The sequence below is a fragment of the Carcharhinus amblyrhynchos genome, chromosome 1 (assembly GCF_965287045.1).
Source record: "Carcharhinus amblyrhynchos chromosome 1, sCarAmb.v2.hapA, whole genome shotgun sequence".
NCBI classification, from domain to species: Eukaryota; Metazoa; Chordata; class Chondrichthyes; order Carcharhiniformes; family Carcharhinidae; genus Carcharhinus; species Carcharhinus amblyrhynchos.
Genome location: NC_137324.1, coordinates 168,224,288 through 168,240,785, shown reverse-complemented (window position 1 = coordinate 168,240,785; position 16,498 = coordinate 168,224,288). Strand labels below are relative to the sequence as shown.

General features: G+C 45.0%; 1 protein-coding gene across 10 annotated transcripts in view; it reads right to left on the bottom strand.

Moving 5' to 3' along the window:
• The window catches only part of psd3l (pleckstrin and Sec7 domain containing 3, like), a 334,929-nt gene that overhangs the window by 21,485 nt on the left and 296,946 nt on the right, over window positions 1-16,498 (bottom strand). For all 10 annotated transcript variants that reach the window (XM_080195046.1, XM_080195047.1, XM_080195048.1 and 7 more), the window contains 2 exons: window positions 3,365-3,522; window positions 2,401-2,545 (listed from right to left, as the gene is read on the bottom strand). In XM_080195046.1, coding sequence (XP_080051172.1) covers window positions 2,401-2,545; window positions 3,365-3,522 — 303 coding nt within the window. The remainder of the gene's footprint in view (window positions 1-2,400; window positions 2,546-3,364; window positions 3,523-16,498) is intronic.

Sequence of the window (16,498 nt, the reverse complement as noted above, 5' to 3'; positions counted from 1 at the left end):
ACGTTAAAGCTCAAAATCTATGGTCATGGACCGTGTTCCAGTAGCCCAGTGGTTAGCACTGTTGCCTCACAGCACCAGAGACCTGGGTTTGATTCCCAGCTTTGGGTCACTATCTGTGCGGAGTCTGCACCTTCTCCCCATGTCTGCATGGGTTTCCTTCAGGCGCTCTGGTTTCCCCTCATATTCTGAAAGATGTGCGGGTTAGGTGCATTGGCCATGCTAAATTTTCCCTCAGTGTACCCGAACAGGCATCAGAGTGTGGCGACTTGGGGATTTTCACAGTAACTTCATTGCAGTGTTAACGTAAGCGTACTTGTGACACTAATAAATAAATTTAAACATACCGTAGTGACTATGCTATGGGACTTGCAAACAAAGCAAGTAAAACCCAGCTCTGATGAAAAGTCACTAATCTGAAATGTTTGTTCCCTTTTGCTCTCTTGGCAGGCCTGCTGGGTTTTTCCAACATTTTCTCTTTTTAAGATGGTAGATCAGGAGCTTGGATCATTGACTTGGAGACATGAGTTTGAACTCCCAACACAGCCACTGGGAACGGCCATTCAGATCCTGTCAGTTTCCCCCAGCCCGATTAAGTTAAAAAGACCCCTTGAAGACTCAGCTGTGTCACTTAATCAATATTTGTCAAGTAGCGGGGAACATGAAAGGAAGAAGTTGGATCGTGGGAGAACCTGGGTAGTCAGTATGTTCAGCAAATCATCTCCGACCCCAAGCCTATACCCAACCATGTGAACATTACTGATGATCCAAAGGATCACAATTTTTACAGCGCAGAAAAAAGGCTATTCAGTCCATTATGTTTCTCCAGGTGAGCAATAGACTCAGTGCCATTCTCCCACCTTCCCTCATAACCCTGCATATTGTTCCTTTTCAGATAACTGTCTAATTCTCTTTTGAAAGCTTCAATTGTACCTGACTCCACCACACTCTTAAGGCAGTGTATTCCAGACCTAAACCACTCGCTGCATTAAAGAAGTATTTCTCCGTGTTTCTTTTGTCAATTTCTTTAACTCTGGGCCCTCTCGTTTTCAACTATTTCACAAGTAGGGATAGATTCTCACTATCTACTCTGTCTTCGACCTCTCATGATTTTGATAACTTCGATTAGATCTCCTCTAGGTCTTCTTTTCTCTAAGAAAGGAAGACAGTTCTAACTCCTCCAATCTATGTCTATAACTGAAATGAGGACATGTTAATGCAGTCCATACTGCCATATACTGGGCATCAGAAAGGGAGTTCCTAAATAGTCTCAATGGGCAAGTAAATTGATGTTATACTCAACTAAACATCATAAAGACTCCAGATTTGGATCATTCACTGTAATGGCTCCACATCACAGATAGGGGCTGCCAAGTGGTAAAGGTCATTACAATTGGCTCAGGTACAAGTAGACGATAAAAGTAAAATATAATCTTTTGATTCTGCTTTTTAATGTTCATGTCCGTTTTCACGTTTGGAGATGTAATCATAGATATAAGAAACAGGAAGAATAGACCACATAACTCTCAGCCTCCGCCTCATCATCCAGTGTCGACCCATTGACTCAACTCTACTTTCCAGTTTGTTCCCCATAGCCACTGATTCCCCGAGAGATCAAAATTCCCTCTGCCTTGGGATAAAACATATTCAACAGCGGAATATTCACAATCTTCCGGGGCAGAGAATTCCAATAATCACAATCTTCTGAGTGAAGAAATGTCAGTAATCGGACATGACTTTTCCCTTCAGATAACTTTCACCGGCAAACACAACATTGAGGACAGACCCTCTACATGTTTGTTTCACTATGCGACAAAGGAAGCTGTGATTGAATCCAGTTAGGTATTTGTGAGGGCTTTGAGGGAAGTGAATTACACCCTATCACGATGTGGCGATGCCAGCTTTGGACTGGGGTGGGCACAGTAAGAAGTCTCACAACGCCAGGTTAAAGTCCAACAGGTTCATTTGGAATCACGAGCTTTCAAAGCACTGCTCCTTCATTAGGTGACTAGAAAGGTGGGTTCACAAACACAGTTTCTTTAAACTGAGATACAATTGCAAGATAATGGTTGGAATGCAATTTTGAAATTTGAACTCAATAAGTATCTGAAATCAAAAATATAATGATGGCCATGAAACCATTGTTCATAAGACCTTAAAATGGGGATACCAGCGTTGGACTGGGGTAGGCACAGTGAGAAGTCTCACAACACTCATCTACTGAAGAAGTAGCCCTCCAAAAGCTTGTGGTTCCAAATAAACGTGTTGGACTTTAACCTGGTGTTGTGAGACTTCTTACTGTATCACCCTATCATTCTGGTTTGTTAATAGTGCAGTTCACCCTGCAAGGATGAGGCAGGGATCAAAGGTAGTTTCACAATGACTCCAATAAGTAACTCTTACCTGCGTCATCTTGGTGGTGGTGGCTGGCAAAAGTGGGCGGCTAAACCTCTTCTGTGAGCCAATCGCGGCTGGAAATGGAGGGGCAGAAAACATGGCTGCTACTAGGTTCATTTTATTTATCCAGGATTCCATCTCTTCAGGGCTTCTGAAAATGAGTGAACACACAGACAGTGAGAGGAAAATTAAACGGCCACAGTGAGGATGCATGATGACAGTATATGACTTGGGGAACTTGACTATCAAACAACTTGTAAAGTCTTTTATAAGTTTTCGGCCAGCTTCTCTCTTTCTCTCTCTTTGCTGGTTCATTACCCATCTGCATGCCTTGTCTCTCGGTGTAACAAATTATGGGATATTTGGGAGTGATTACACAACCATTGACAATAAAGGAACTTTGGGATTAATTATTGGTTTATAAGGATGAACACCTGGAGGTGATTATAAATGATAATCTCATTAAACAATTGACCTCAACAGGCCTGGGCTAACAAGTAGGAAAAAAACAACTTCAATTCCGGTTGCTGATCACTGTCCATAGTTGTCAAATATTACATAAGGGAGGCCATTCAGGACATTGAGTCAGTGATATCTCTTTGTCACAGTTATTCAAAACTATCCCCAATATACTGATATCTTTCAAATATCCCTGTCCCTGCTTCTCCATAGAATCCAAGGAGGCCCAAACACAATCCCACCCAACCTGTATCCCTGTCGCCCCACATATTCACCCTGACAGTCCCCCTGACACCAAGTGGCAATTTAGCATAACCAATCAACCTGACTCTCACGTCTTTGGACTGTGGGAGAGAACTGAAGCACTTGGGGGAAAGCCACACAGAGAATGTGCAAATTCCGCACAGACAGTGGCCAAGCCGGGAATCGAACCGGGTCCCTGTGAGGCACTGTGCCACCCCGTTCTCTTGCCTCCCCCCTACTCTCACAATCATTCACAAAGAGTACATACTGTGCTTGAAAAAGAAAGACTCTCCAGTCGGCAGTTTTCAGCTTCAGAACATTGGGTTTCTTCTCGTACTCAGTGGCTTTAATTGCTAGTGCATGGTGTATGCTGACCGCATTTTTTAAATCCTCTTCAGACAGATTTTTCTCCGGCTTATACTCATCCTTTGGAGAAAAGAGACAAAGTTTAAGGAAGTCACCTAGCGTCATTTAGCACATGTCAATTTGTGGGACCCTGTCTGGTAAATGGTGGAGTTGACAAGGGGTCAAGCCCTGAGGGTGCAGTGATTGAATTTACTTAACCAGGTCACACGCAGCCCTGCTAATTAAAACATTAGGCTCCCTATAGCCTTAAAGCACAGTGAATTTCACTCATGGTTAACTGCATTCATTGGGATTGCGAGCGGTGTTGCAAAAGATATGGTTCATGTCAAGAGCGCATAGGAACATCTACCATGATGGCAGGTTATGCTTGTACATATTTGACAACAGACTCCTGGTTGCTTGTTAGCAATAACGTTTCCTGAGGTAATAACATGGAACTGGAGAAGCCTGTGAGGTCCAATTGGTTCCCCACTCCATTTTGCATTTGGTGGCTATAAATGGTATTGGAAAATATTGTCCTTGATATGCCCATGAGAGGCTGAGGGGCCAGGGAAAAAAGAAAATCAGCCAGCATTCCTACTGCAAGTTACATCCAGTAGCAATACGCTATTTGCATGAAGAGTTTTACAACTGGTCCCCGGGTGAGATCCCTCAGTTTGACATGCTTCTAAACAAGATGCCTCCAAATTGTTCTACTCCTGAGGTCTTTATTCATAGAACACTACAGCGTAGTACAGACCCTTCGGCCCTCAATGTTGCACCGACCAGTGGAACCAATGTAATGACCCTCTAACCTAAACTATTCCAATATTATCCATATGCCTATCCAATTCAACCCTCTTGGTTGGAAGCAACAGGATTAATTTACAAAGGATCTCTTCTCTTTGGGATGCCAAAAGAGCCAATTTAACCAGGCTTTTGAATTAAAGAGTGAGCTTGTTAGTTACTAAAACGTGAGAAGATAATTTTAAAAATGCAACATGTATGCACAGATTGGAAATGGGGAGCGAATCCCAAAAGATAAAAGTTAATATATACAAATCAATCTTTGGATTGTGCGTGGGGAGTAGATACTGAAATGTCGCGGCTGTTAAGTTGGATGATTCCAGTAGCACTAACTTTGGTATTGAGCAGTTGATTTGAAGAGTCTGGTTCTGCAAGTTAACTGAAATTAGTTTCCTGGTTTCCGTCCTGACTGCGGCTTTGCCGACTTGTGACTTGCAATCAGAGAGACTTTATTTTAAACCTGTAAGCACAGGGATGCTGAGTAGAGGATTTGGTTGTGACCTTTACAGCACACAGCTGAACACCAGACTAGCACATACAGACCAGGGTTGCAGTTGGTTTTTAAACACCGTATCTTATGTATTACTGGAAGGGTAAAAAAAACACAAACCGGTCTTTCACATAGATGTGCATTCTTTCAACTCACATCATGTTCAGCGTCTGGGATGTAACTCACAGGAGATGGTTTCTACTGAGATGGTAATCAGTCTCCCTCATATCTGCAACCATGGAAGATTACAGCTCAGTTTTTGCATTGCATCTTTTCCCAGTGCCTCTGTCTGAAGTTCTTTGCCCCCCCTCCATGTGCAACATTCCACGGACTCTGAGGACTGAGTATAATCCACACGGGAACGTCCCAGGCAGTCACTGAATTACATTCTCAGAATCTACATTCTCAGCTATCTTTGGTTTGCAAGATTTTTTTCAACAACACGTCTTACTTAAAAATATGTCTGTTAGTAATTAGAGGCCATGATCCATTGTCATGACAAGGGGAAATGAGAGGTTTGGCTGTGGTGGCCTCCATAAGCATTGCCTGAAACATGGAAATATAGAAGATAGAAGCAGGAGTTGGCCATTTGGCCCTTCGAGCCAACTCCACCATTCATTTTGATCATGGCTGACCATCAAATTCAATATCCTGATCCCCCCCTTGCCCCTAATATTCTTTGATCTCTTGACACAATGACATAATTTTGGTCGCAGCCATTAATCTTTGCAGCCCTTATAACCATGTGTGTGAAGGAATTTCTTCCACAGTTGCCTTCTCAACGCCTTACGTTTTGAAATGCATTATGGGTCAGCATTCCAAACCCCTCAAGTACTGAAAACAATGGACGGATTTGATAAGAAGAATCTGGCACTACGACAGTGGGTGGTAGCCATGATGTGGAGATGCTGGCGTTGGACTGGGGTAAACGCAGTAAGAAGTCTCACAACACCAGGTGAAAGTCCAACAGGTTTATTTGGTAGCAAAAGCCACTAGCTTTCAGAGCACTGTCCCTTCGTCAGGTGAGTGGAACCAGTGGAGCCAGAGTTAGGTGCCACTTCCACTGGCTGAGGGCAGAGGTGGGCACAGCAGACATATGAAAATATGCAGTGGGGTGGGTATTCATTAGTGGATCCAGGCGGGCTATAAAAATCCCTCCTGGACAGACAGAAAGCCTCTCTGCACCCCGGCCACAACCTTGCTGTGCACCTCCACTCAATCAGTAGTTTGTTCAATTTCTTCATTCAATCCCTCATCACTCCTCCACTGTGTCTTTGGACACTCACCATTCCTATCCTGTCACATTCAAGCCCCTTTAACTGCAGGTACATCGGAACCAGATTAGACGCCAGCCCCAAGGTTTCACAATGTCCATTTGCAGAGACTCCTCCAGGCCATCAGGGAATGGTAAGAGGTGTTTGTTCCCACAGATGGTGGCAGAAGATACTCCTGTCTGACCAAGGTCAGAACTGAAAGTGGAGGCAGGAGATGAGTAACTGTGCGCTCCTCCACTGATCCTGGATCCAGTGTAGCAAAACAGTCTGCGACCTGCTCCGATCCAGAAGGTTAAATGGCAGCATCACATGTTCTCTTGTGGGGTCATCAAGTAATATCTTTTTGTGAGTGGGCAGTGAGGCCAGGTGGGTGGAGGTGTAAACAGCCTCAGAACCACATGACAATTGAGGCCAATGAGTCTGATAGTTTAGCTTGTCAGCACTTGGATCTAACATAGCACTGAGAGGCCAGTATGTGTGAATGGGATGGGTACAGATGGTTCAAAGGGCAAAGAACAGTACAGAACAGGAACAGGCCCTTCAGCCCTCCAAGAGTGCGACGATCATGTTGTCCTACCTAGACCAACCGCCTGTATCCCTCTATACCCCCACCCCCCCCCCCACCCCGCCTGCTCATGTGCCTGTCCAGATCCTCTTCAGTGTCACTAACGTATCTGTCTCAACCACCTCACTTAGCAATGCATTCCAGGCTCTCACCACCCTCTGTGCAAAAACCTTCCCCCTGCACATCTCCACTGCACCATTCCCTCCCTTATCTTGAACTTGAGTCCCTTTGTAATTGTCATTTCTGCCCTGGGAAAAAGCTTCCAACTGTTCACCCTATCTGTGCCCCTCAATTTTATAAACTTCTGTCAGGTTCCCCTCAGTCTCTGTCTTTCCAGGGAGAACAATCCCAGTTTATTCAATCTCTCTTCATAGCTAATACTTCCATACCAGGCAATATCCTGGTAAACCTTTTCTGTACTCCCTCCAAAGCCTCCACGTCCTTCTGGTAGCGTGACAACCAGACTTGGATACGGTATTCCATATGTGGCTTAACCAATGTTTTATATAACAGTAACATAATTTGCCAATTTTTAATACTCGATGTCCTGGCCAATGAAGGCAAGCAAACCACATGCTTTTTCCACCACCTTTACCATTTGATATATTCTTTATATTCACTTGTGGGACATGGACGTCACTGGCTGGTCAGTATTTATTGCCCATCCCTAGTTGTTCTTGGAGGGCAGTTGAGAGTCAACCACATTGCTGTGGCTCTGGAGTCATGCGTCGGCCAGACCAGGTAAGAATGGCAGATTTCCTTCCCTAAAGGCCATTAGTGAACAAGATGGGTTTTTCCCACAATCGACAATGATTTCACGGTCAGCAGTAGATTCTTAATTTCAGATTTCTTGTATTGAATTCAAATTCCACCATCCCAAGATTCGAACCCGGATCCCCAGAACATTAACTGAGTTTCTGGATTAATAGGCTAGCAACAATACCATTAGGCCATCGCCTCTCCACGTAGATATACCTGCACTTTGTCAATGCGGGGGAAGCGGATTTACAATGGGCGGGAGGGGGCAGGGACCGGAGGTGGGGTGCCCAATCTGGACTTGCTCACCCCTTCAGAGGAAGGGGCACTGCAGACTGCACAAGAGGAGAGTGGCCAAGCGACCACAGATGGCGAGGCTGGAATAACTTGGCATAAGAGTGAGGATGTGTTCAAGCTGGTGGATGGCATATGGGTACACAGGAGGCATGCGAGGAAATGTGAAGCACTTATAGACTTTGATGTGGTTTTTTTTGCCCTCAAACACAATTCCAAATGCAGCTCCCAGTCATGGCAGGGATCTGAAGACACTATCTCTGGAGACAAGACATAATTGACCCAGAAGGTGCATCATCATCATCTTTCACAACCTGAAGTTAAATTTTTAAGTATTTATTTATTAGTCGCAAGTAAGGCTTACATTAACACTGCAGTGAAGTTACTGTGAAATTCCCCGAGTCGCAACACTCTGCCACCTGCTCTGGTACACTAAGGGACAGTTTAGCATGGCCCAATGCACCTAGCCAGCATGTCTTCCGGCCTGTGGGAGAAAATCGGAGCACCCACAGGAAACCCACACAGACACAGGGAGAACGTGCAGATTCCACACAGACAGTCATCCAAGCCGGGAATCGAACCTGGGTCCCTGGCGTCGAGAGGCAGCAGTGCTAACTACTGTGCCACCGTGCTGCTGTAGGTTGAAGCAATACCCAGCGAGAGAACAAGAATCTAGTTGCAACCTGTCACCGTCCACCCTCCCTCTGCCAACTCCCTCAATTTTGAGCACATCACTCTTAACCCTTGGAACATCACTCTGTGCTTCCCTCTGTCACACTTGGGTGACTGGTGGTGGCTGTGCTGGTGTTTGTGCGGGGGAGAGAGGGGTTGGCTTCCCTTATCCATGGGGGTGGGGCAGATTTGCCCCAATGCTTGTACGTTGTCCCTGTATTTGTGGGTGGGGACCATTGCCCCAGTATTTTGGGGGGGGGGGGGGGGGGGGTTCCCCATATCAATGGAGGGGTGGGGAGAAGAGGGGTGCAGAAGAGTAGTATTTTAATCATTTTCAAAAGGCACTACCATCTCTGTGGAGCCAGCCCCATCCCACCAGCATAACAGCAAAAACCACACCCTCAGATCTTCTGTGCACAGACTGCCACAGAATTTGAAGAGAAAACTTGGAGAGTCACACATCGATTTTCTCCCTTCAGCCAACAAGACTCCACCCAAGGTGTCCGTCAGTAAAACACGCATTCGCAGGCCACCCATATGAGTTTAATACGTCATAGCTGAAAGGGGGGATTTATCTGTCCAATATATGCAAAAATAGGATTCTGGGGGCTGGAAAATGAGCCAGTCTTATACACTGGATTGACTTGATCAATAAGGGGGTCAAAGGTTATGGAGAGAAGGCAGGAGAATGGGGATGAGAATCATATCAGCCATGATTGAATGGCAGAGCAGATGCCTATATTATAATCTTACAATGTTATGGACTTAAACACGGCATATTATAGTACCTGTATTTTCACATATCAGTCAACATACAATTGCATTGTATTCCCTCCAAATTCTCAATACTCAGAGTACATAGCCCAATAGTGCACATAAAACCCCAATCTATTAAAGTTTTTTACAAGTTCATTATTGCCTGTATGAGGAGGAATTTTTTTTTTTATTATGGTCTAAGCAACCCGAGGTGTTGCATTTAATGTCCCGTGCACTTGTACCCCTTCTACAGCCCAGCCTGCACCGAAACACAATTTTATTATTGCTGTTGTGTTTAATCTCTTCTTATTTCAAATTGATCAGCACTTACTGAATTTAATTCTAAACGAGACTTTTTAAGCCCATTCATCCCTCTAATAAATATTCCTTTGTCAGCTTTCTCTGTTCTCATGAAGTATTAATTCGAGTTCCCATTTGGTACCTTGCACATTGTAACACCAATCCCTGATGAACACCATGAACACAAGTGCCACAGGAACTTCAGTTCCTGCAGCTCCTACTACCCACTTCCAACGTCTTTGTCTAACTGCCTTACTAGCAAAACTCCCTTCTAACCAATTTGTAATTAGGTGTGCTATCAAAAGAGCACAAGAACTAGAAGCAGGAGTAGGCCGTCTGGCCCCCTCAGGCCTGCTGCACCATTCAATTAGATTATGGCTGATGCATGGACTCAGCTCCACTTACCTGCCCGCTCACCCTTAATTCCTTTACTGTTCAAAAATTTATCTATCCTTGCCTTAAAAACATTCAATGAGGTGGCCTCAACTGCTTCACTGGGCAGGGAATTCCACAGATTCACAACCCTTTGTGTGAAGAAGTTCCTCCTCAAGTCAGTCCGAAATCTGCTCCCCTTTATTTTGAGGCCATGCCCCCTAGTTCTAGTTTCACCCTTCAGTGGAAACAACTTCCTTGTTTCTATCTTATCTATTCCCTTCATAATCTTATAGACATCCCCTCATTCTTCCGAATTCCAATGAGTATTCTCCTAGTCTACTCAGTCTCTCCTCATGAGCCAACCCTCTCAACTCGAGAATCAACCTAGTGAATCTCCTCTGCACCCCCTCCAGTGCCAGAATATCCTTTCTCAAGTAAGGAGATCAAAACTGTACACAGTATCCTCCTCCTAACTTCATACCACCAATAATCTCCCATCTGGAACCTGGCCAAAGACTTTACTGAGGTCACTAGTACCCGTAATTCCTTGCGCCTCGTAAAAATATAGGAGTTGTAAGGAGCAATGGTCAAGTTTATTACAGCGCAACTGTAGAAACAATAGCCTCTTCGGCATGCACTGCACGATCACAACTTCTTTTTACAATGGTATAATCTCAACAGATATTAAAATGTGGCAATTCTAATGTTCTGGAATTCAGTGCCAATGGTGTACAATCCCAATTCACACACACATACTCGCCGAGGGAGAATAAACAGCCAAGCTGACTAAATAACCTATCAAAAATATACAGCCCGCTTTATGCCCTCCGGAGAAAATAACTCAACTGTGGAACTTGTCCTGTCAATAATTAATATTGACTCCAGATAGCTTCTGTGTAATAAATATCCCATTTTTCCCCCCTCGCAGTCTAGTTAGTGCATTGCCATCATTTAAACACTGTGCTATCTGTCTTCTATTTGGCGAACAACAGTCCCAATCGACTTTAATGACCCTGAATGTCAACAAGAAAAACAATTCCTGTCCTGGGACCAGCCAGTGAAATTTTTAACCGCAGATGCTACCAGACCAATCTGGGTTTTTACTTAAACTCGTCATGAAATCAATCATATATCTACAGCCTTGAAGCTCATAAATTATCACTGAAGTACTCCCACATACCCTGTTCAGCTTCATTGCCACGCTATCTCTCTGCAGTGAGCGCCACAAGACGTAAATTATATTGGTTCCCACGTGGCCGTTGGAAAAATAAATGTGTAAGACTGCTTACACAAAGCTTTTGATAATGCAAGACTTGGCCAGTTCACATACTGGATCGTTCAACAACTGACGCGGCCAACTGATTGCTACGGTGAGATGGCAGCAAGGATCTTCAATAATGATTTTGAATGTTGGTAGGAGGCACCTTCAGTAGTAAAACTCCACAACACTGCCAGGCATCAGCAATACTACAGTTCACTTCCCTGAATGCATCAGGGGGCCTTACTGCGCCAAGACTCATACTGCACCTTAATGCGGGATGTCACAGGAATCTCAGGGCTCATGTATTCAGGGGGGCACAATAAGTCAATAGGCTGGTAAAGAAGCATATGTAGTTCTTGGCTTTACAGAGGTATAGGGTGGAATTTTATCCAACTTTTTTCTAAGTATCCAACTAGGCTGAAAATAGGAGAGTTCCAGATCAGTTTTTTGGGCGAGTTTCACATCCAATTGTATGCACTGTGTCTCTAAAACGATGGGCTAGTCAGTTTCTAGCCAGAGAGGCTGTGTGTGTGTGTGTGTGTGTGTGTGTGTGTTTATATACGCGTGCGTGTTTGGGGGGTGGGGTCATAACTCAGTAGACAGCCTGTAAAGGAGGTATTGCGCATGTGCAGACCTCTGATGCTGCACATGTGCATTAGCAGGGATCTGGCAGACAGACAGAGAGCTGTCAGGCCCCTGCTACTGAAGGCAGCCTCAAATAGCAACCAACATGGCCCTGAAATTACGGGGAACTGCGGCCCAAGATGCAGGCCTCGCCAGGCCCCTTATCCCCTCCCTACCCCACCAATCACGGCCCTGCCACCCTCCCCACCGATTGCATGCAGAGGGGCAGTGGGGCCCCCCTCCCCTCATTAGCCCACCTCCACAGGTCCCACCCCTTGGAAGTGCCCCGACAAGCCCTGCGCCGTGGACATTGCCCAGGTGCCAGGCCAGCACTGCCGTTCATGGGAAGCAGAGATCGTTTTGCCAGAGAGAACCTCTCCTGGCGAGGCTGTAAAGGCAAGGAAGTCTGGACGATCGAGTGCCAGGCTCGCTAAACACGTGCAAACGATTTTTAAAAATTAATCAGCCTCTTGCTAATTTCTGACGAGAGGCTGACTGTGCTGGAAATCTGGGTGTCGTAAAATCATGACGGTTGTGAAAACAGGTGCCAATCGCACTAGCCGCTTTATGCCCGACTTTACAGCATTTTTCCCGCCGCAAAATGGCACAAAGCGGCCATAAAAATCCCCCCATAGAGCCAAAAAGCAAGGACATTGTGGAAAACTTTCACAAACTGGTTAGAGCTCCACTGGAGTATGATGCCCAATTCCAGGTACCAGGTTCAGGAAGGATATCAAGGCCTTGGTGCACAGGTTTACGAGTATGATGTCCAATTCCAGGTACCAGGTTCAGGAAGGATATCAAGGCCTTGGTGCACAGGTTTACGAGTATGATGTCCAATTCCAGGTACCAGGTTCAGGAAGGATATCAAGGCCTTGGTGCACAGGTTTACGAGAACCGTAGCAGGGTTGAGGGACTTTGGAGAAATGAGACAAGCTGAGATTCCTTTTCCTGAGGAAGGGAAAGGCGAGGAGAGATTTAACATTATGCAGGGTTTATATTCGGGTGGGGGGAGTCTCCCAAACTTTAGTGCTGTGGCCCCTACCATTACTAACACTTGCCATCCAGAAACCTGGAAGAACCAGGAAAACTTGCAGGTGGTACCAAGTTGAGGTGTACCTGAGGAGACTGCCTACACAAACTGCAAAATGAATGAACTGAAATATATAAATGGGACGGTGGCAGATGACATTTAATGTGAACAACTTTTAAACATTACAAGATGGAAAGAAAAATGGAAAGTGCACTTCCTCCATGAAAGGTATTGAAGTAGCCATGTTCACAGAGTACTCTTTGGGGCAGCGCTAGCAAATGCTCAACATGGCACTTTAGAGCAGCAATGAACAGAATGACTAGGGTAATGAACTGTTCAACTTGAAAGGAGTCAACTTTTTTTTTTATATTCCTCACAGGATATGGGTTAAACCCAACATTTGGTGCCCATTTCTAAATCTCCTGGAGAAGTTGGTGGTGAGTCACCTTCTTGAACCACTGCAGCCCATGTGGTGCAAGTTCATACACAGCAGTGGGCAGCTTGTTACATGAACTGAGGACCATTTAATGCCATCGATTAGAGGCTAACTGGAATTTTCCTCCCATCTGTAGGCATCCACCTTGTTGACGGTATAATAGTTTGAGTGGAGGTAGCCTCCCAGAGGCAGACCAGGGGATGGAAGGGCTGAAGCCAGCACCGCTCTGAGCGCCCCACCTCCTGCCAATACCTACCTGGGCAGCTGCTAGCCACCCTATGGAGAGGCACTACGGTGGTCTTGCAGCTGCGGGCACCTTATTTGGATAGTGGACACACCCAACTCCAGATGCAAAATCCTGCCCTTTACTTTCTCTGGCAGGGGAATCCAGAAGAGGACTTAAAATTACAGATAGGCTCACTGGAAATGAAATCGTGGAGCTATAGCAGGTGGTGGAATCTGGAACTCTGTAAATTCTAGGCCAATTTGAAGCTTTGGTACCAAGATCCATAAACGTTTTGTTGGGTAAGGAATATGGAGGGATGAGGCGGAATGGTGGGGAAATGCAGTATCGGCCAACCAACTAAATGAATAGCACAGCAGGCCCGAGGGGCTGAATGGACTATTTCTGTTCCCGCTTTCCTGAATAACAGGAGGGGTTGGCAAGGAACAGTGGAAACTCACTGATTTACATCTTTTCCCTGTGGCTTTGCTCCATAAATACCCTACTGGAAGCTGAAAAATGCCATGGGTGCCAACATGCACCTCGCATGCTTGCCCACCAATCTGCTGCACAGCCTGTTATGCCAGTGAACCATGATGTACCAATACTATTCTGAAAAATATCATACTACATATCTGATGAAGTCTTGTGTAGATTTGATTAGTAAAATCAAACTGGTGTCTACTGCTAAAGTCAGTTGCAGTGTTAGAATCTATGTAATGATATTGTGTGGTGCGCAATACATGGTATTTATATTGATTCAGATAAATGGGTTAAAGGACAAATGGGGAGGCAGTGGCATAAATGGTATTGTCATTTCCTTTTAAGTTTATTTATTAGTGTCACATGTAGGCTTACATTAACACTGCAATGAAGTTACTGTGAAAATCCCGAGTCGCCACGTTCCGGCGCCTGTTCAGGTATACTGAGGGAGAATTTAGCACGGCCAATGCATCGAACCAGCACGTCTTTCAGACTGTGGGAGGAAACCCACGCAGACACGGGGAGAACATGCAGACTCTGCACAGACAACGACCCAAGCCGGGAATCAAATCTGGATCCCTGGCATTCTGAGACAGCAGTGTTAACCACTGTGCCACCCTGTCATCACCAACTGAGTCAGCATTGGCAGCCTTTTTTGCAGTATGTACCAGATTCCCATTCTGGAAAAAAAAAAGGTGTCCCCCGATTCCCCATTTAAATGGCCTAACTCTAACTTTAACCTTGTGTCCCCATGTTCAGGAATCCTCCTCCAAAGGGAATAATTGCAGCTATACTATCAATCTTTTTGCATCGTACTGAATACCTTGTTAGACCATCCCGCGACTTTCGAACCTCAAGGCAACACAAGTCAAGTTTATGAAATTCTTCATTTTAAACCCAGTGGTGACCTGTGAGGATGATGATCAGAAAGCTTTCATTGTTAAAACAGTGTTGTTCGTGGTGAATTAGAAGTTGTGCAACGGCAGGATCACAAGATCATATAAAACACCGAGTGGGATTTTCCTCACCTATCATAGTGTGTTCCGAGGCAGCGGGAAGCAGTGTGCCATTTGCTGGCAGCAGGATCTTACGATCCTGCCGTTTCGATGAAGATTCCCGCTGATCTCTCACCCTTCTGCTGGGAAGCCCGTGGTGATGGTGTATCAATGCCTTAAGATCCCACTGGTATAAACGCCAACAGGATCTTGGCGACCATGTTCTATTTGGCCACTGAAACATGGCCAAGCATTTGGCTTCACATGAAGGCAAGTTCAAATTCAAACATTTACCACTTTTGCTGTGGCCTCCGAGGGTATTTAACTGTTTCACGTGCCACTCATACCATTTGCTCATAATTATCATTCTTGTCAAGAGCTACAAACTTCACAGCAGGTTTCACTCAACTAGAACAGGACGAGATCATGCAACTCATTGAGCTTTTCAATCATATTCAACCACATTGTGAGCTCCTGATTAGACATACAAGACTGAGAGCTATGTGCTTGGCACATTCTCCACCGAGTTGCAATGAACTTCGGATCTAGGACATGAACTGATATCAGGCCCCTTATTAGCATTTGACAAAGGCTCCTAACGCCTGTTTAAGCTGATCACCATAAGAATCCATGTATTGCCCAAGGCAATGTCAACAATGTCTATGTCTACATCAATGGGGACAAAGTGGAAATGGTCGAGAGCTTCAACTAGGTGTCCAGGTCACCAACAATCTGTTCTAGTCCCTCCACACCAACGCTATAGTTAAGAAAGCCTACCAATACCTTTACTTTCTCAGAAGGCTAAGGAAATTTGATATGTCCACTATGACTCTCACCAATTTTTGCAGATGCGCCATAGGAAGCAGCCTTTCTGGGTGATATGGCTTATAGCTCCTGCTCTGATCAAGACTGCAGTAAACTACAAAGGGTTGTGAACATAGCCCAGTCCGTTATGCAAATTGGCCTTCCATCCATCAACTCTATCTATACTTCCTTGGAAAAGCAGCCAGCATAATTTAGGACCCTTGGCAACCTGAACATACTCTCTTCCACTTTCTCCCATCAGGAAAAAGATACAAAAGTCGAAGTATATGTACCAACCTGTTCAAAATAGCTTCTTCCCTGCTGCCATCAGGCTTTAGAATGGACCTACCTTGCATTAAGTTGATCTTTCTCTACACCCTGGCTATGACTGTAACGCTACATTCTGCGCCCTCTCCTTTCCTTTTCTATATATGGTATGCTTTGTCTCAATAGCGTGCAAGAAACAATACCTTTCACTGTATCCTAATACATGTAACAATAATAAATCAAATCAAATATGGTGTTAGATGTTTATGAGCTACTATTTGGGAAGAGATATAATATCTAAAATTGATCCTTTTGAGCTCCTGCATTGGGCCCAAAGATTTGATACAACATGGTCCAATATCAACTTCAAGAATTGCAATTTATCATCTGGCTAGTCTGCTTTCATTACTTTTGCAAATACACTGGTTAGTGTTTAAGAATTGAGAGAGATTCAGTGATCCTAGGGAGGGGGCAACATGCATGTCTTGGGTGAAGGGGCAGCACAGTGGTTAGCACTGCTGCCTCACAGCACCAGGGATCCGGATTGGGTCACTGTCTGCGTGGAGTTTGCACGTTCTCCCCGAGTATATGTGGGTTTCCTCCGAGCGCTCTGGTTTCCTCCCACGGTCCAAAGATGTGCAG